This window comes from Phoenix dactylifera, unplaced genomic scaffold, assembly GCF_009389715.1.
Source record: "Phoenix dactylifera cultivar Barhee BC4 unplaced genomic scaffold, palm_55x_up_171113_PBpolish2nd_filt_p 000771F, whole genome shotgun sequence".
NCBI classification, from domain to species: Eukaryota; Viridiplantae; Streptophyta; class Magnoliopsida; order Arecales; family Arecaceae; genus Phoenix; species Phoenix dactylifera.
The window spans coordinates 20,784-40,386 of NW_024068142.1; the positions used below are offsets into that span (position 1 = coordinate 20,784).

The window sequence follows — 19,603 nt, forward strand, 5'->3', positions numbered from 1 at the left end:
TACACTCATCAACTTCGGAAGATGCAATTAATAGTCTTGCTTTTCTCCCTAACAATTGAACACATGTTATATATATATTGCAAATGAGAGTGATTATATTAAGTAGATACAAGCAACCACACGTCACCAATGGAGTGGCCCTAAAAGCGATGAGAGTTACAATGGATATAAGGCAGTACATTTTAAAATATTTTTATTACAATACAATTTAATAAAATATTATTTATTTTACTTTAATTTCCTATTAAAGAGAAAAGATTTAACTATTAAAACCTCAGAAGGTAATTACCATTTCATGATAAAGATAAATTTTCTACAAGTATAATAAATGGTGATAGTAAAACAACCATATGTTCTGTCTTGACGGTAACATAAACGGGCCGAGGTTAGATTTTGCAGTCCAAGAGTAATAGGGAAGTATTTTCAGATCAAAAGTCTAAAGCCCAAACAAACCAATCCAGTTACGAAACTAGATCGAATAAGGGCCTGGTTGACTAGTCTTCTGGTCAGACTGGCTTGTCTTGTCCAGGTTTAATAACTATACTAAAAATAAACAAGTAATCATGATTATATACATTGCTAATGCTTGAACAAATTGTTCGTAGAAGTACATTAAAAGATGAATGAACCATTGCTGAAAAGTCCAGTTGTGATCATAGCTGTTGCTAAAAGATAGGCAAATTTTTACTAAAAGCATCCAATTAATACAATTGTAAATATCATTAATGATATGTTTTAGCATTAGTTATGTAAGCTGTTGCTAATCCGTCACTAGTAACAAGACTCTGTGATGGGTTTACTATTCCTACTAAAATTTTTAGCAATAGTCTTTTGGAAGGGTTTTTTAGTAAGGATTTTTTTTTCATCATTAAATAAAACATATGTGGTATTATCATTGTTGTGCTTGGAATTATTCTCACCATTTTTGGAGCAAAAATGCTTGAGTAGTTTAAAAATGTAACTCCAAATGTCCCTTAGTGAAAAAGTCGAGGTATTTCAAATTATTTGTTGACACAGATAAAGTAAAGAATACCTCCAAAATGATTTCAATATTGGACCTTAGACATATAATAGTTTCGAGTCGAATATCTTTAGAAAGAAAATCTTTTGTCTCATGATAGTTTGCTCCACCCCTTACGAAACTTTCGTTATTAGGTTAGCCATATAGTTCACACGTTTCTAACGATTTTACATGGCATTATCAAATGATACAAGTTTTGGATAAGGATCTATAACGCACTAGAATGTCCTTGTTGACGATCCTTTACCCCGACAACATCTACAGCTCCTCGAATAATATCTTACACCCAATAAATCCTTAACCTTTCCTCCTCTTACTAATGCTACAGAATATTCTTATAAATTATGGTTAATGCTAGGTATATAAGAAGTGATTTCAAATCCAGAGATTAATCGTACTCTGGCAACTTTACCTAAGGTGGAATTTGGTTTTTTAAGGGTGATCGTAAAAAAGTTGACAAATAGGTCATCCTTATTGTCATTCTACATAACCGTATATGAGATTTTTACCTCGTATGGCTCCTCGTTCAATTCTTTTGAAGTAAATGGATCCTTTTCTTCATTTGAGAATCTCCTTTCTTCTTCCACTTGGTCTTGAAGAGTAACTAAGACCAATTCAGTTACGTTTTCATGTTCTAATTGAATACTTTCTATTTATGATCAAAGGGGAAGATTATATATTTTACCAAACATATGCGGATCAAATCATGATTTTATAATAAGAACAAAAAATCTTTCTCAATCAATTTCTTTGCCTCTCATTCTTCGAGAATCAGAAAGTTCTCTTTCAAGTTTGAATTTGTTCATTTGGAATATGGGCTCTTCTATCTTTTACTTATTTTTTTCTATTTACTTTTTTTTGCTTTATTCTTTATTTCATTTCGATTTTCTTTTCCTCTCTTTTCTTTTTATTCTTTTCCATCATTCCTTAAGTCCAGTAGGCTTGTTGATCTTGTAGAATCTAACCCATTTTCTCATCGAGTGAAGGGCACAAAATCAATCAGATTGATGTTTCGATCAAAAAAAAGTACTATGCGAAATCTTTAGTTTTTTTCCTCTTTCTCTGTCTCTATTCCATAGGTATAGCATTTGAATCAGTAAAGAACCTTTTCTTCTGTATGAATCGATATTATTACATTTCAATTCCTTTCCGATACCTTCCAAAAAAAATTCCGAATTGGATCCAAAATTGGCGGGTTGGCGTGAGCTTATCCATACGGGCATGCACTCTTTAAATAGAAATCAATTTTCCGATCTGGCTTTCATGCTTTGGTGAGTTCGAAATCCTTTCGATGACCTATATTGTGTCGAAGGGATATCTATATGATCCGATAGGACATGTATTTCTATTACTATTAAAGTAATAAATAAAAATGAAGTAGTTAATGGTGGGGTTACCATTATCCTCGTTCTTGTAGATTTTTTAAGAAAAGAAATTTGTCCATTGTATTATTTTTTGAGGTCTTAAAAAAAGGGCATGGAAATACATAGAAACTTTTGAATAGAAAATTGAAAATCAATGTAGCTCAAGTTTCTTCGAAAATGTAAAATCTTTGGTGCGAGAAGAAGGGGTGATCCATATCATCTTGACTTGGTTTCGCTTACCCTCTTTTTTTAATAATACCGAATTGGGTTCTTCTCCTATCCGTATCGAATAGAACATGCTGAACAAAATCTTTATGTAAAACCTGCTCAATTTAGATTGAAAAAATCGTATAGATTTTATGAAACCATGTGCTATGGCTCAAATCCGTAGTCAATCCTATTTTTCATAGGAGTAGTTGACAATTGAATCTAATCTTTGGCATTATTTTACTATCTATAATAGTGCGAAAGAAAGGTCCGACTCGGGTTGTTAAAAAATAGTGTGGTTGATTTTCTCGAAATACCTTCGTTACTCTGCTAAATTGGCATCGTGAACTGTGCTACTTAACGAAGTACCAAGTGATCGGTGGAAGACGATTGAGAGACTCCGTGGAGTGATTTTTTTTGAAACAATAAACTTCCAGAAATAAGGCTAATAAAAGCATGCCTTTATGCCTTTCAAGATTCCTCAGTTCCATCCTTGCATAGGTAACCGTTTTTAAAATATAAATAGGTATTAATGCTAACAAAAACTGAATACTTATGCCTTAATCCTTCGTCATTGCAAAAGGGCAAAAGGATATTAGCAAATAAAAATTAAAGGAACTTTGTCTTGATTTTTTTTTTTCGTTGACCAAAATCGGTGGAGTCCTTTCAAAAACGCCTCAAGCGTCCGCTAAAAACATAGGACTGATTTACTTCCTCCTCAGGTCTTCGAGAGCAGATTTGTTGAAGGTAAGTTTTTAAGTGGTTAACCAGTTATCATTTTACCCATTCTAGAGTAGGAAAAAAAGAATGACCTTCCCACAATGATTAACTTCGACTTTGCGTTTGCTTAGGAAAGAAATTTGATCTTATTGCTATATTGATGCTTTCTAGCTAGAAGACCCTTGTATCAAAGTGTAAATGGTTTCTTGACCTATTCTTTCAGCCTTGTCACGCAATAGCTTTTGTCATATTGTAGTATCTATATGATAACTGGTTTTTTCTATTTATGAAATGATTTTCTACAAATATTGAATCTTTAGTTGCTTCTATCTTTTCTTTTATTTTGAGAAAAGATTGGCCAATTCTAATCACTATCTTTAAGAGTTACAACAGCAATTAGTGAAAAAATAGAGTAAAAAGGAAAATGAACAAGACAAAGGAGAAGAGATCAACAAGAGGATATGAAAGAAGAGGAAATAGCTAGAGAGAAAAGAAAGGAGAAAACTAAGAAGAACTAGATTGAGCACCAAGCTCCTGGCAAAACAACTATAGATTCTTTGCAATAGTGGGAGAAGCCAAAGAGATCTAATCCTTGAGGAGGGAAAAAAATGCAGTGGATTCCTTTTACAAAAAAATTCTAATTCCTTTCTTACCAAACATTCTAGAAAACGAACATTAGAACTAGACGGGGGAGCATTTTAAAATCTAACATTTCAGTTTATAGTTCTGAAAGAGAGACTTTTTTATTGAGGGTTTCAACTAGTCCAGGCATGCTGATTGCTTACGCTAGTTTGTTTTTCACCAAAATAATCTTCTTATATCAGAATGCAGCACGTCTAGATGAGAAAAACCAGTCACGGCAAGTTATAACTACGCTTTATGCAGAAAAAACTTCAATCGAGATATTACGCATGGCTATCATTAAAATTTATTGCTTAATTTGTAGCAAATGTTAATGGTATTAATATCAATAAAAATTTTTTAGTATTGATGTCATTAATGATGGAAGTTTTACTATTAAAGTTTATTGGTTGATTTGCAACAATTTGACTATTGAAGCATTTGATTATTATAATTTATTACATTATTATGTAAAATTTTAAAAATTAATGGTTGACAAAATAAACCCAACGCATCCTAGATATTTGTGGCAGGATTTTATTGATTGAATATTTCACGTAGTACCTTCAAAGGAGGGAGGGGGTTATATATAGCACAGATCTCATAGGTCTATAGCTAGGAATATCCATACATTGCTTGAAGAATATCATGGTGACTGTCAATAGCTCTTCCCTTCTTTTATTTATTGAAGTCCTTTCGTCAAAATCCCAATTCGCTTCTTCACATGGTCATGCAATAGCTTTCAACATCTTATTTGCTGGATCTATAAGAGAATTGGTTTTTCGTTTTACATGAAATGTTTTTTAATTAAACATTATTTTGTAGCTTTGTGTCCTTTTTATCATTGGCAATAACATCATTTTTTTTAATTGCTTCTACTTTTCTTCCGTCATTCTTCATGTTCTTTTATCTCCTCCATGCAGGAAATCACACCATTTCTTTTGTTTTTACTTTCGATTCGATTGGTTAGTGGGGCTACTGATCAGGTCATCAATGTATTGGATCATGGGGCTGTCGGAGATGGTGTACACGATGATACCCAGGTATAAGAGTTCCATCTCAATGCCTTGAAAGACCTCCCTTTCTCTGTGTGTGCGTATGTTTGTATATTCTTTTTCCGTCTATGCAAGTCTTGCTCCCAATAAATTGCTATCGATTTATTCTTCTAATGATCTTAAAATTTGCTAAAAGTTTCAAAAATCTTCCAAAATTAATCTTCCCGAGGTATATTAGAATGTGGGTTTGTCTATGTCCGTAAAATGCGATGATCAAAACCATTAATAGTGCAGCAATGGACTGTTATATGCTTAGAAAATAAAATTTAGAGCTTAGCTTTGCATTTATTACAGCTATGGTATACATGAACAAAATAAAAACGTTATAGAAACATGTGTTATATTAATTACTAACTAGCTACTGGAGACATATTATGGACTTTTTAAGGAAAAAAATGAAGTAAAACATTTAAATTTATTTGTTTACGGACAAAAAATTTATATTTTTTCTTATTTTTAATCTTGGGATTGTAATTAGAATTTTTTTCTTTTTTTGGTAGGAGAATTAGATTATGTCTTTATTTGTTTATCATAGTCGGGATTATGTCGTACTTGTTTGCAGTTATGGTAGTAATTAGGTTGTTTTCTTAGCCGAGTTTTCTAAACCTTTTCCCTGTATTTATTCATTACTGAGAATATATAGGTAATCTAGAAAAAAAATGAGATGGTATTTTTGATATGAAAAACGATAGACGAAGAATGTTTTCTGATTTCGAAACTATAGTTTTTTTATACTATATAAAGAAGCAATAATTTTTGATCATATAATTAAAAAAAAAGTACTATTCATTTTTCCTAAAATACTTATACATTTCTGATAATAAATAGATAAGAAAAATTAAAAATCCTGCTTATAAACAAATAGAAAAAAAAACATAATCATAATCTTGAAAGCTAACAAACAAGGTAAAACATTAAAAATCCTGGATGTATATGCATGCATTACTAGACTAGTGGGTGACTACGCTGCTATGATGGTTGTGTTCTCGAGCACATGCAAGCAGGCATGTATATATGGATGCATGTGTACATACGTATATGATCAGTACAAATTTATGCACGTAGATCCATGTCAGATTGCACACGTACCAGTAGTTGCGCATTGAATTATTGTAAATTGGCGTCTTTTAGGCGTTCATGAAGGCTTGGACGACTGCCTGCATATTTAGCACTGGGTGGCCAACAATTCTCATCCCTTCCGGAAAGACGTTCCAGTTGAGCCCATTGACATTCGAAGGCCCCTGTCTTTACGCCAGCGTCCATGTTCGGGTATAATATACATTTAACTGAAGATATCGGGCAAGGGTTTCAATAGAGCTAGCAACGGGTGTTGGCTTTTCTTAATTTTTTGACATGAGGAAAGTTTTCTCGCAGGTCGAAGGAAATATTGTGGCACCTGACAAACTGTGGACCTCCCAAAATACCACCAGTTGGATCACATTCAGAGACGTCACTGCTTTCACTGTCGATGGTAATGGCGAGATCGACGGCCGAGGTTCCGTCTGGTGGGACTGCAAGACGAAAAATGTAGCAACCTTTTCTCTTTCTAGTATATATATATATATCCCCTCATTTTTCCCCCTTCAAAGCTTATAGCCTAATATTTCCCCTGTTTTTAACTTCTATTGCAGAAATGTGACAGCGTGCCTTCCGTAAGTATGCTCTTCCAGCACATCTAATTATATGTTTTTGAATACTTTGGACAAAGGCAAGTTGTTTTGTTTATGTTGTTTTCTATCAAAGGCAAGTTGTATATTTGATAATTTGGAATCCCACCGTATTTTTGTGGTGTCTTGGAATTGCCAGAGATTAATCATTGTTCTTATGACAGGCATTTGGCATCTTACGCTGTGTGGATTTGACCATCGCGGGCATAAAACTTCTCAACAGTCCAGGGAAGCACCTCACCGTGGACAGCAGCAAGTGGGTTCACTTGAAGGGGCTTAGCTTCGCATCTCCGGCAGACAGCCCCGACACTGATGGCATATACATTGTAGAGTCTCATTATGTCGAAGTAAAGGATGCCGCCATTGGAGCAGGCAATTCCCTCAACCAAGATGGCAAACTAGACTGGTAGCTTTAAATTTGCCAGTCTACTGACTGAATGATTTCACTTTGTATAAAATACAGGAGGTGATTGCATTGCGATCGGAACAGGATCTTCGGGCGTGAACATAACCGGGATCGCGTGCGGCCTTGGGCGTGGCATAAGGTCAGTTTCCGGTTCCTACGTACTGATGAACTGAGAGCAAGTTACAATGGTTTTGACCATATCTCTCACTTCATGTACAGCATTGGAAGCTCGGCAGGGAACGGCTCAAGTGTGATAGTTGAGGATGTGCATGTCTCAAACGGCAGTTTCTATCAATCGGATGGTGGTCTGAGGGTTCAGACATTGCAGGTGTGCGCCTAAACTTAATCCAAATCCACAACATTAAGAAAGAGAAACGATCAATTTATATGAAACAATTAGAATTCATCAGCATTCCTCCAAAAGGAAGAAGTATTCATGACTATGTTTGTTCGCTTCTGTGTTGTGAAGGGAGGGTCCGGTCATGCTAAAGGGATCTTATTCGAGCACATCAATTTTACTTCAGTCGGGAGCCCCATAGTTATAGACCAGTTTTATTGTCCCGGCGCGCACTGCAAAAATTCGGTAACGAATTACTTTTACTCATCGATTAAAGCTTCTTACGGCAATGAGCTTTCTGAGTTATTGAGAAGACATAGTAGGGCAGCTATGATGTTAACCAATCTATTTAAGACATGAGTAGCTTTATAAATTGGTGATTAAACTAATAATTTTTAATATTGCCTATTGTGAAAAATATTGGTGCGCAAGTGTATTCCATTAATTCTCTTATTTGTTCTTTTTCTGCTGTTATGTTCGAATGACAGACATCGACTGTGGAAGTGAGCGATGTTCGATTTGTTGATGTACATGGGACTTCAACAACAGATATGGCCATCAAGTTTGCATGCAATGAGAAAGTACCTTGCACTGGCATTATTTTGGATAATGTTGGCATCACATCAGTGGCCAGGCAAAATCAAGCTACTTCCTACTGCCTCAATGCCAAAGGGAAAAAGCTTCATGAAGTCATTCCAGATATTGCTTGCCTAGCGTAGACAAACATGATCTCTTTGATAGTCATGTATTGCAGATCATAAGTTAAATCCCTTTCATTGAGGGTAACCATACGATGAAAATCGCATTCAAATTTTACCTTTTTCTTGTTTCTTTTCATAAATAAACGGGAGGGGAAGGTGGGAAGACAAAGCACTTCTTTTCACCTTTTTTCTCTTTTTCAATTTTAGATAAAGAATCAGATTGGGGCCAATTAGAATTTCATTAATATCATGAAATTCTCGGACAAAGCACAGCAAAGAGGCCGCTTTTATATCAACAAAAAATATAAAATATGGATAATATTGCTCTGATGATTATAATCCCTAGCTGAAGACCATTATTAGAAGCTAACAGGAGGAAGGACAACTTCAAATTTAAAAGTACTGGCATTTTGCTCATTCCATATATAACTTGCACCAAACGGCAGCAATTAAAATGTCCCAACCCAACCTGAACTTTTACGGTTCTTCTTCAAACTCCAGGTATCTTCAAAGACGAAACGAGTGAAGAACAATTCCTCTATTTTATTTATTTCTAAAGAATCCTACAATTGCTTAAGATACCAGTAGAATATATAGAAAAATATAAGTAGCTTCCTCTACTTCATGAATGCAGGAACCAACCCATATTTGTTTAAGGAAAGCAAGCTACAAGTAAACATGCAGAGGACGGTCAGAGCTCAAGAAACATTAATATCACATTAAAAAACTTCAAATGAGAGCACAGCCATATAAACATTAAGGCCAAAATGGTGAAGGTCATAATAGACTAGGTCCTCCCTTGGCATGGTTTGAATTCTCTTTCACCTATACTATGGGGGAGTACTAATTTCTACAGCATGGAAGCTACTTAAGTCACATTTAGTAGAGTTTTCATATGTAGAGTTTTGACCAGTGAAACTTGTGCAAATTAGCTTTTTATAAAAAAGTTATCTACTATTTGATAACTACATTTTTGAAGTGCCATGCAACTTCAAATCTGTAATGTAACCAAATTAAGAAAGTCAGTATCAAAATATGATTTGCATATATAATAATTTCAATTGTTTAACTATTGATACTATCAAAATCTATTATTAAAAAATATTCTTAATTTTTAAATTATTTATTTAATAAATATACTACTAAAAATATAACAATTTTATAGTATTTTTATAGTATAATAATATAATAATATCATACCAGCATTATAACAATATTATAATATAATAGTATTATAATAATATAATAAATATATTATGATAAAAATATTATATTGCAATATAAAGCTGATGACGATAATAATGTAAAAGAAACACTTATATAATTATGCTATCCAAAGTAATTAGATCACCTAGATCGCGACCCAAATTTTAATATTATCTTTATAATAAAAAAGTACCCATGTCGCCACCTCAATGTCAAGTCCATCAAGCACAAATGCTTCTAGTTCAAATCAATTCATTACATAATCATAATGTCATGTAGTATCATGCACTGAGCTCTAAGAAAAGATCAGCCATTTGCTGGTTTGTTAATCTATGTTTAAATATAATTGGCACCTCGATAGTTAATTAGATATAAAGAGATAAAAAGAACAACTATATATATATATAACCATAATAAAAGAAAATCCCACCAACACGTCATATAATCATGGTATCATGCACTAAGCACTAAGAAAGATATGCCTCTTGCTAATTTGTTGGTTTATGTTTAAATATAATTGGTGCCTCCAATAGTGCTGCTATAATAAAAAAGTTCGCCATCATGGTGAAAAAGAAAGAAAAAGAAAAAAACAACCTCATGCCTATGAAACTATAATAAAAGTAACTGACACCATCTTTATAAAGAGATTTGTTAAAGAGTAATGAGAAAGAATATTTCCGAAGCCTCTAAATGGAGTTTCAACTTTATTCTTGTATTACTCCACATTTCCTGTTTTGCTCCCTCTTGTAAACATTTTATTTTGTTCTTTTTTAGTACATTGGCGGAAGCTCTTTCCTTCCTTCTCTTACATCAAAAAGATTTTCTCCTTGCAGGCTAATTCCTTTGCATACTCTTTGTATATCCTTTTCTTGTAACCTCTTCTAATGTAAATACTCCTCCATCAATAAATTTGGATGGCTTTTGACACCCCTTCAATTAGAGAGAGAGAGAGTAGTCCTTGGAGCATATGAGTAGAGCACAGACAGATTCCAATCTTGAAGTTCAGCGGAGCAAAATCCAAACCCCTCCACATAGCTATGAATCCTCGAGACAAATCCTAATAATGAACAACCATTTCTTAGGACAATAAATGCTAGTTGTTAACGAGACTTTGGCCGCCGGTCAACACCTTTTAGCTCTTATGTTTTCGAGAGCTTTAGAATTACTTTCACTTTTTGTACCAAAAAATCAGAATTTTTAATAAATAAGTAAATATTATCATCAACTAGCTCTAGGATGCTCACTCATAAGAAGTGTAACGTTAATGTTACCTAAACATGTACGGTTGTCAATCTTTCAACCGATCTTTTTCTGCTTTTTTTTTTTTCCTCCTCCCTTCTAAAATTTTTCTTGGACCGTAGAATGCAACAAGGTGCATTCTTAGCTGCGTGGCTTTAATTACAAAGGTTTTGTTTGGTTCACCAAGCGAATCGCATCCATGATTTCGAAAGGGTTGTACCCCGCGCGATGAGGACAAAAGGAAGCCATATGGCGATGGTAAGGTCAAGAAAATTCATCCAGCGGCGAGGAAAAGGAAATGAAGAAATATTGAAGAAACAGCTAAATATACCCTAAAATTTTGTGACGCTGCGGTGGTTGCCACGGTCGCGTTTGCTGCTGGTTTCATAGTCTCCGAGGGGCACGTAGCTGATGATCATCCAGGCCGCGGCACTGCAGTTCTAGCGAGAGAGTATCCTTTCAAGGTGTTCCTGGTCTCAGATGCCCTCGCGTTCGTCTGCTCCATCTTAGCCACATTATTTTTCATCTTCGCAGGAACATGCATGGTTGGTAAACACACTCGCAGGCGAGCCCGTTCATTCACTTTGTGGTGTCTACGGGTGGCATTTAGTGGCATGTCCACTGCATTCTCGATGGGTATATGTGCAATGTAAGCCCGCAGCTGCAAGAGTACTAGCATTCTTTTATGCATCATTGCTCTCGGAACCCCTCTTTTAGTTGGTGTAGTGCCAGATTATAACGTCACTAGTTTGCTGAAAACAGTAGGAATCAGCCAAGGCTATAGACGTTCGATTTGCCCAACCACCATGCATATACCCGGATGCTGAAAAAACTCTTCGGGCTCGTTTGGTTCGCGGGAAGTATTTTCCCTCCTAGGAATATGATTCCTAGGAATCAGATTCCTAGGAAGAGGATACCTAGGAAAGTACTTTGACATGTTTGGTTAACCATGGGAAAGTGACTAATTTCCAAAGTGCTTATGTTTGGTTGACCATCCACTTTCCTAGGAAAGTTATGTATAATTCCTATTATGCCCTTAATAAAAATTAGGTCTTTAATGCCTCTTTAATGCTTCTTTAATGCTGAAGGGTCTTTTTGGGAAAAAATAAAAAAGGAGTGATTCCCACCTCATGGGAAAGTAACTTTCCCATGTTTCTCATGGGAAAGACTTTCCCATGAAATGTGGGAATCATATTCCCATGGGAATACAACTTTTCCATCTCTCTCCTTTGAAAACTCCAACCAAACAAGAGGCATTTCATTACTTTCCCGTTGACCACACTTTTCCCCCTCCTTTTCCTGCGAACCAAACGAGCCCTTCATTCTGCCTTGCTACCCTGTCCTGCTATCATTCTTTCACTGCTTCGACTTTCGAGCATTGGTCTCTTCTGCTATCTTTCTGCCATTACCGATGCTCTTGGTGAGGAAAAATTAATTAAAACTATTGGAAGAAGAATATCTTAGAAGCTTTCATGGAGGTGGCAATGATTGCTTGTTCTTTTTCTCTCTCGTGAATAGAAAGGATACGAAAAGTTCCATTTCTACCTTATTCGGCAAAGCAGAGATCACAGCTTCACTGGATTTGAGAAAGAATTAAACCATACTAAAGTTTGCAATTTTGCAATTTGAGAAAAGGTATCAGACAGTATAATCTTGTATAGCCAATCATAACTCTTTCTTCACGCTAGAATAAGAGATCTTTGAGCTAGACTAGAACGATTTTCTCAGATTCAGGACGAACAAATCATGGTGCAGGAGACGTGTGATTAGACCAAAAACCGTTGGATTTGTGCCTTGCTAGCGCAGTTGACAGCTACGTGGTGTCCATCCACACTTTCAGGTGATCGCGCATGGTGCGGACTTCGGTTTTGAGCCAAGCATTAATTTCAATCGCTGAACCAAAACCTATGCCTCTTGAATTGGGTGCTATGAGATAAAAAAAAAAGAAATAAAATTCGCTATATGAAAATATCTTGGGTGTTAAGAATTCATAGAGTCACGCGTGCCTCTTTGTCGTCCCCAAGGAATAAATCAATACCTTAATTACAATGAATAATTACAGGAATAAAACAAGTAAAAACTTCTATAGCGTATTATTTTATAAGTTCTTCTTTTAAAGAAATACCGAGTCTTGCTTGTTTCGTTCTTTGCTCCCGATTTTTTTTAAAAAAGTGCCTGTCGTTTAAAAAAAAACCCAATGTTAATAGATGGGAAATAAATCATCTATCCGTTTTCTGTCTCATCATGCAATTAGTGATGGAATAAATTTAGAAGAAAATACTAAGATCACAAGCGAATTAAACACCCTCTAAACCCACTCAATTCGATTTCTCATCTAAACTCGGCCCCACATGTCTCCTTAGCTCATACGTCTATCCAATTCCCTAATTGGGTTTCTCTCGTTTGTATACATTTCTGCCCCGATGTGGTTTGCATGGAAAGTCGCGGTTGTATCCTTCGCATGGAAGATGGATACATCTTCCTTCCTGCCCATCCATCGGCCATGGGATCATCCACTGCATAGATCTCAAATAGCGGCAATCTCCACCACTCATCTACCTGCATGGATCTCAAAGTGAAATTGGGATAGTCTGATGGTTGATGGGCACATCATTCCTTCTCATGAAGGATAAAACTAGGCAATATATCATCCATCTCGAAAATTTATAGCCGTCCTCAATCTTTTAACCCGCCGTATTAGACACATGACAATGACAACCGTCGAGATGGCGACCTATCGCTTATCCAAATATACCCATTACATTAGGCACAATGATGCAATAAATGATAGCTGTCTATTTTCGAGAACCGTCTATTTCAGAGATGACAACATGTCACCCATCCAATAATGCAAGACTCTTTGTAGTGCAAAAACACCGTCATGGCGACATATCACCCATCCAATTATACAAGGCTCTTTGTAGTGCAAAAACATCATCTATTTTAGAGATGGCGACATGTTACCCATCCAATTATGCAAGGGTCTCTATTGTGCAAAAACACCGTCTATTTTAGATATGACCACATGTCACTCATCCAATTATGCAAGATTCTCTGTAGTGCAAAAATATGGATCCAAACTCATACGTATATGGAATGTCATTACGAGTAATTGTCTTCATATTGAAGGGCTTTCTAGTTAAAAGTTGTATTTTTTTATTTGTAGATTGTCTAATTATTTTACCTGTTAATTGTTTAAGTAGATTGTAAAAATTATTGTTGCTTGATGAACGATGTCTATTTAATTATAATTACAGATAGAGTGAAAAAAAAATTTGTGGCATGTTCAAGGCATTTTCTGTCTCATCATGGATGGAATATGTATGGAAGAAAATGCTAAGATCACTGACGAATTCAACACTTCAAAACCCACTCAATTGCGTTTCTCATCTAAACTCGGCCCCACGTCTCCTTCGCTCGTACGTCTACCCAATTCCCAAACTCCCAGGCGCCCCAGTTTCCACCTTTTACTTGCACCGGCTAATTAATACATATTCCGTCTGTTCCTTGCACTCGCTAATTCCAATGCCTTTTCAGTTTATTCCTTGGCCCCAGTAATCCTAATACCTATTCCAAAGCTACTTCAGTTTTTCCATCCATCCGAGAAGAAATCATATGGGGCATGCACTAAAAAAGAAATATAGAGTGAGATTTTTTTATTATATTTTTTTTAGTACTAAACATAAAAAAATTTAAAAAGCAATTTTTTTATTATTAAAATTGTCAGATCTATAATTAAAAAAAAGTGTGGCATTTTTTTTTTAAATATACCTTTTACTAGAGGATGCAAATAAGCCGGGTTGGACCGGATTATGAGTGACTCTAATCCTACATGGTTTTTTATTTGAATTTTAATTTTAAACTTAAACACAATTAATAGAAAATCAGATTTCGTCGGATCGGATCCATTGCCATAATTTTTAATCCAATCAGTCATTCGGGTCGGATCTAGTCTATAATTTTTAATTCAATAGGTCATTCGGGACGAGCTAGATTGGGTTTATTTATAATCGAGACTCAATCTAAAAGATTTAGGTTCTACATGGATCCGGCCCAAAAAAAAAAAAAAAATTGGATCCGATCTCGACCATACCCTATTTCCATCCAAAATCATTATTGCAATGATAAGCGACACCACTCGACAGCTGGTCCTGCAGTAGCATCAAAGAAAGCCTCGAGCAGAGAGGTCACGGTCTTCCTAAAATAACCCAACCCACCGTATATGTGACAAAAAAAAGAGACCGCGTTCTTAGGGTGACATCACGAAACGTGCGGCACGTTGGTCTCCTTTAATCGTACTGTAAGAACTCTCCTTTATCTTTTCCATTATTTTGAATAATATAAATTATTTGTAAATAGATATATATATATATATATATATATATATATATATATATATATATATATGTAGCAATAATTATACGTTGCAGTTGTTGTCCAAAATGGATAACTTGCGGGCTGCGGGCCCAAAATGGATAATGCATGGCATTGCGGCAACCAACCAGTAGAGAACATGGCATTGCAACAACCAACCAGAAGAGATGCATGGATGTCCAGCTGGGGCCCGCAATGGAGGAGAGCGGGAAGTTTCGTGGGGGCTAACACCACCAACGTGCCACACGTTTGGCGATGTCGCCATAAGAAATGCGGTCTCTTTTGCTTGTCACTTTGCAGGGTGTGGTGGGGTAGTTTAGGGAGACCTTGACTTCTCTCGAGGCCCGAGTCTTTCTTTATTGCTACCGTGGGACCCAGTTAACAATAATAATTTAGGATAGCAACGGTACGATGACTTTCGGACCGAAACTGAATCCAAATTCTTTAGGATAGATTCGGATTATCTGTTATATCAAAAATGGTAATCGTAGATTATGGAAAGTTCTCGCCTTCCTCTTGTCACATCAAAAAAAATATACTTCTTTTAGGCTAATTTCCTTGGTCTGCCTTTTGTACATACTTCTCTATAAATAGATTTGGATGGGTTTATCGCCTCCCCTTCAATCAAGAGAGAGTAGAGAAAAAGCAGCCGTTGGAGCACACAAAGCTGTTGAAACTATAGCCGAGCCCCTTCAATTAAGAGAGAGAGAAAGATAGCAGTCCTTGGAGCATACAACGCTGCTGAAACATGGCCGAAGAGAGCATCACTAGCCAAACAGCACAAATAAATTCCAATCTTGAAGTTCCTTCCGGCGAAGTCCAGCCCGGTCGCATACCTATGAATCTAAAATTGCTCAAATCAGCAAGATCAGGAGATAGAAGAATTCTGGATGAGTTACTACGACCAGGAGATACTCGCCTCCTCCTTGGAGTTACATTGGAGGGAAACACGGCCCTCCATATAGCTGCTAGCCGAGGACATCACGAGATTGTCGAGATTTGTCGTAGAGAGATCTCTATTTTTGTAGCACCAAACACGAGGCTGGACACTCCATTGCATTGCGCTGCAAGGGCTGGGTATGCCTCGGTGGTCACCTCCATCATCGAGTTTGCAAAGCAGAAAGGGATCAAAGAAAGAGTGCTGAGGGCGAGGAACAAAGACGAGGCAAATGCTTTGCATGTTGCTGCCAAATATAACCATGTGGGCGTGGCCAATGTTATGATGAATGAGGATGTCGGACTGGCATCCATGTTGAACGAAGCTGGTATGTCTCCGCTCTATCTGGCTATCGCGACAGGATCCCTCGATATAGCCAAAGCCTTGCTACAGTCTTTTTCTATGAAGAATGATTCTCCAGCATATTATGCTGGCCCTAACAAGAACACGGCGTTGCATGCAGCAGTCCTCCTAAGTTCAGGTAATCGAACGCTTGACCTACATACTGTTTTCACTCTTTTTTTTTTTTTTTTGAAGAAAAGGTGAGTAGATCACTACCATTTCATATGAAGTGTGAAACCACCATTTTATTTGTGAAATGATCATAATACAAAAGAAACAAGAAAGCTATATCAAACAACAAAACAATGCCATTCGGGAGCGTGCGGACAACTACTGTACACACCCAGCAAAACAGATCAACATTACCTACAGAAAAATTAATGAAACAAAAAAAAAAGAAAAGTACGGGCACCTAGGAATCTTTCCCTCAACCTCAGAAGATCCAGAAAGTAGGAATTAAGCAACTATTAAACACAATTATTCACTGGGAAGAACCCAGGCCTTTTTCTTTCCTGGTGATAAGGGAGGCAAGATTGCCAACTGGCTTTTATTCAAATTAAGGGATCGGCCCAAAAATGAAGTACCCGGGATCTTGTCGGGACCAGATGTGATCGAGTGGATAGGCTTAGCCTCTTTCTCAGCTGGTGCTGTTCCTACCCATTTTGGCTTATCGAGGTTCAATTGGCAACTTTTGGTCACCATGTGTAGCTTCCCTCGTAACAATTAACAAACTTTGATTTTTTCTTCTTTTAGTGTTCTTGTGATTATTCACCATTTGACTAAATATCTTAATAGATGCATAAGCTGAGTATAAAGCAAGTTTATGTATGGAAGACAATGCTCCGTCTTTTAATTTGTGAAAGCACCATGAACATTGTATAACACAAAGTCCTCAAGATACCTTTCATGATGCTTACGTGATAGAAATTACACAAGAATTATTGGATCGGAAGCCGGAGCTCACCAAAGGTGTCGGTTTCTTGGGGAGAATTCCTCTTCATTATGCAGCTTTATATGGTCATCATGATACGGTGAAGCTATTATTAAAGCGCGATCCCTCTACAGCCTACCAACCAGATGCCAATGGCTCATTTCCCATACACATGGCAGCCAGTATGGGAAACGTTCATATACTTCAACAGATTTTAAAACAGTGCCCGGCTACAGATGAATTATTAGACAAAAAGGGAAAGAATTTTCTTCATGTCGCTTTCAAACGGCGAAGGTTAGATGCGGTCAAGAAAATTATCTCCAGGAGACAGGATCTCAGGAAGCTGTTAAATGACCAGGATAGCAAGGGAAATACGCCGTTACACACGGCTGTTAAAATGAGTGACAAAGCGAGCGTGTATTTTCTTCTACGGGACAAAACCGTATGCGTCAACGTTATCAACCACGACGGCTTCACCCCTCTCGACTTGGCTTACCAATTGTCGGATAGAGGCATGCAATTCCTGATGGTAAAACTCTCAACGACCTCGTGCATGTTTTTCTCATGCTGTAGTCTCTCTCTCTCTCACGCGCACACACGGACACGAGGACACACACAGATTATGCTTGGAGCATAAGCACTTTTTCTTCGACTCACATATATATGAACGCCCTAGATATTTTTCTAAACACAAATCTTCATAATCAATGAGCATTCATTTCTTAATATTACCAAGTCTGGGATGCTCGCTTATAAGAAGTGGATATGTTAATGTTAACTAAACATGTGGTGTTCTCAATCTTTCAACTAATCCTTTTATGTTCTAAAATTTTTCTCGCACCGTAGAATGCAAAATGCTGCATTGCCAACTGCTTGGCTTTAACAAAGGCTCTGTCCGGTCCACAAGAAATATTTCATGATTTAGAAAGCGGCAAATTATCCAGTGATGAGACCAAAGAGAAACTGTCCGGCGATGATATGTTCAAAAAAGAATCATCCAACGTCGAGGACAAGGAAATCAGGAAACAGGTGGATTTAGCCAAAAATGATAAGTTCAAAAAAGAATCATCCAACGTCGAGGACAAGGAAATCAGTAAACAGGTGGATTTAGCCAAAAATTTCGGGATTGCTACGGTGTTGATTGCTACGGTCACATTTGCTGCTGGTTTCACGGTCCCCGGGGGGTACATAGCTGATGATCATCCAGGCCATGGCACAGCAGTTCTAGCAAAAGAGTATGCCTTCAAGGTATTCCTAGTCTCAGATGCCTCCGCGTTGGTCTGCTCCATCGTAGCCACATTCTGGCTCATGCATGCAGGAACGTCGACAGTTGATACACCTACTCGCATACGAGCTTTTTTGTGGGCTTTAAATTTTCTATGGGTGGGATTGCAGGGCATGTGCACTGCATTCGCGATGGGTATATATGTAGTGTTGCCTCCCAGCTGCAAGCGTATCAGCATTCTTTTATGCATCATTGCTCTCGGAGCCCCTCTTTTAGCTCGTATGGTGGCAAATTATAAGCTCTGTGTTTTGCTGATAACAGTAAGAATCAGGCAAGGGTACAGACAATGTAATTCCCCAACATTACGCCCCTATGATAAGAAACGTCTTGGTGGTCTTGTGCTGGGCGGTAGACGTCTCATTTTTGATCTGCTTCGGACATTGGGCGTTTATGCTATGTTTTTCCTGTTAGCGATGCTCTAGGTGTGTAAAAATCGAAGCGGCAGTTGTCAGCCTGCATGGCTGACATTGGGAGTAATATTTTAATTATTTTTTATTTTTCACATGTAAAATCTTCTGTCTCTATGCTAAAAATTTCAGCTTTTATGGACATGTAAATGGAGAGGAAAAGAAAATTCTCTCTTTTTTCAACCTTCTTTGACCGAGCAGAGATTACAGCTTCACTTGGTTTTGAGATAGAACTTAATGATGAAGAAATGTACTGAAGTTTGAATCTTGGTACCGGATCCTCTACAGGCATCCAGCCGGTATATTCCTTATCAGTATGACATATTTTTTGATACCAACACTCGATATGAAGAAGATATCGAGTCTCAACAACTAATCAATATGGTTTGATACAACTCGTATAAGATAGTATAGTGTTATATAGCAAATCATAACTCCGGATGCCATAACAAATGATTTTGAGAACATGGGGTCGGCTTCATTGACTGTTCATCTGTGCCATTTTTGCAGAGGTTTGCCAGATGGTTCCAAGGTGTGCCAGGATCGACTCTACTTCCTCTGGGGTCGACTCAATTCACACTTTCCTGCATCTTATGGTTAGACTAATTCATATAATCAATGAAACATATTTCAAGTAATTTTGAGTGTATGCCACGATAGAGCTACATGTCCTTAACAATGAAAATTACTGTTTTGCCTTTAAGAGTATATTTCACTTGAAACTTTGCTGAATTAGATTTAAAAGTTCTCTATCACTTTTCTACTACAAATTGTATCTCGTTG

General features: G+C 36.8%; 2 protein-coding genes across 3 annotated transcripts; both read left to right on the plus strand.

Moving 5' to 3' along the window:
- The first annotated feature begins 4,938 nt into the window (after positions 1-4,938).
- Positions 4,939-8,117, plus strand: LOC108510677 (probable polygalacturonase At3g15720). Its single transcript, XM_039120295.1, has 10 exons — positions 4,939-4,976; positions 5,938-5,992; positions 6,120-6,257; positions 6,363-6,515; positions 6,620-6,640; positions 6,820-7,027; positions 7,119-7,200; positions 7,281-7,389; positions 7,531-7,644; positions 7,887-8,117. Exons 1-10 carry the CDS (start codon positions 4,939-4,941, stop codon positions 8,115-8,117), a joined length of 1,149 nt encoding a protein of 382 aa, XP_038976223.1.
- A 7,429-nt stretch (positions 8,118-15,546) lies between these two features.
- LOC120107124 (ankyrin repeat-containing protein At5g02620-like) lies at positions 15,547-18,920 on the plus strand. 2 transcript variants are annotated; one of them, XM_039120290.1, is made up of 3 exons: positions 15,547-16,336; positions 17,122-17,657; positions 17,975-18,920. In XM_039120290.1, the coding sequence occupies exons 1-3, from the start codon at positions 15,667-15,669 to the stop codon at positions 18,833-18,835; spliced, it is 2,067 nt and encodes a 688-aa protein (XP_038976218.1). In that variant the 5' UTR covers positions 15,547-15,666; the 3' UTR covers positions 18,836-18,920. The 2 variants fall into 2 exon arrangements, with proteins under 2 accessions (XP_038976218.1, XP_038976219.1); XM_039120291.1 differs by having other exon boundaries at positions 17,206-17,657.
- The last annotated feature ends 683 nt before the right edge of the window (positions 18,921-19,603 follow it).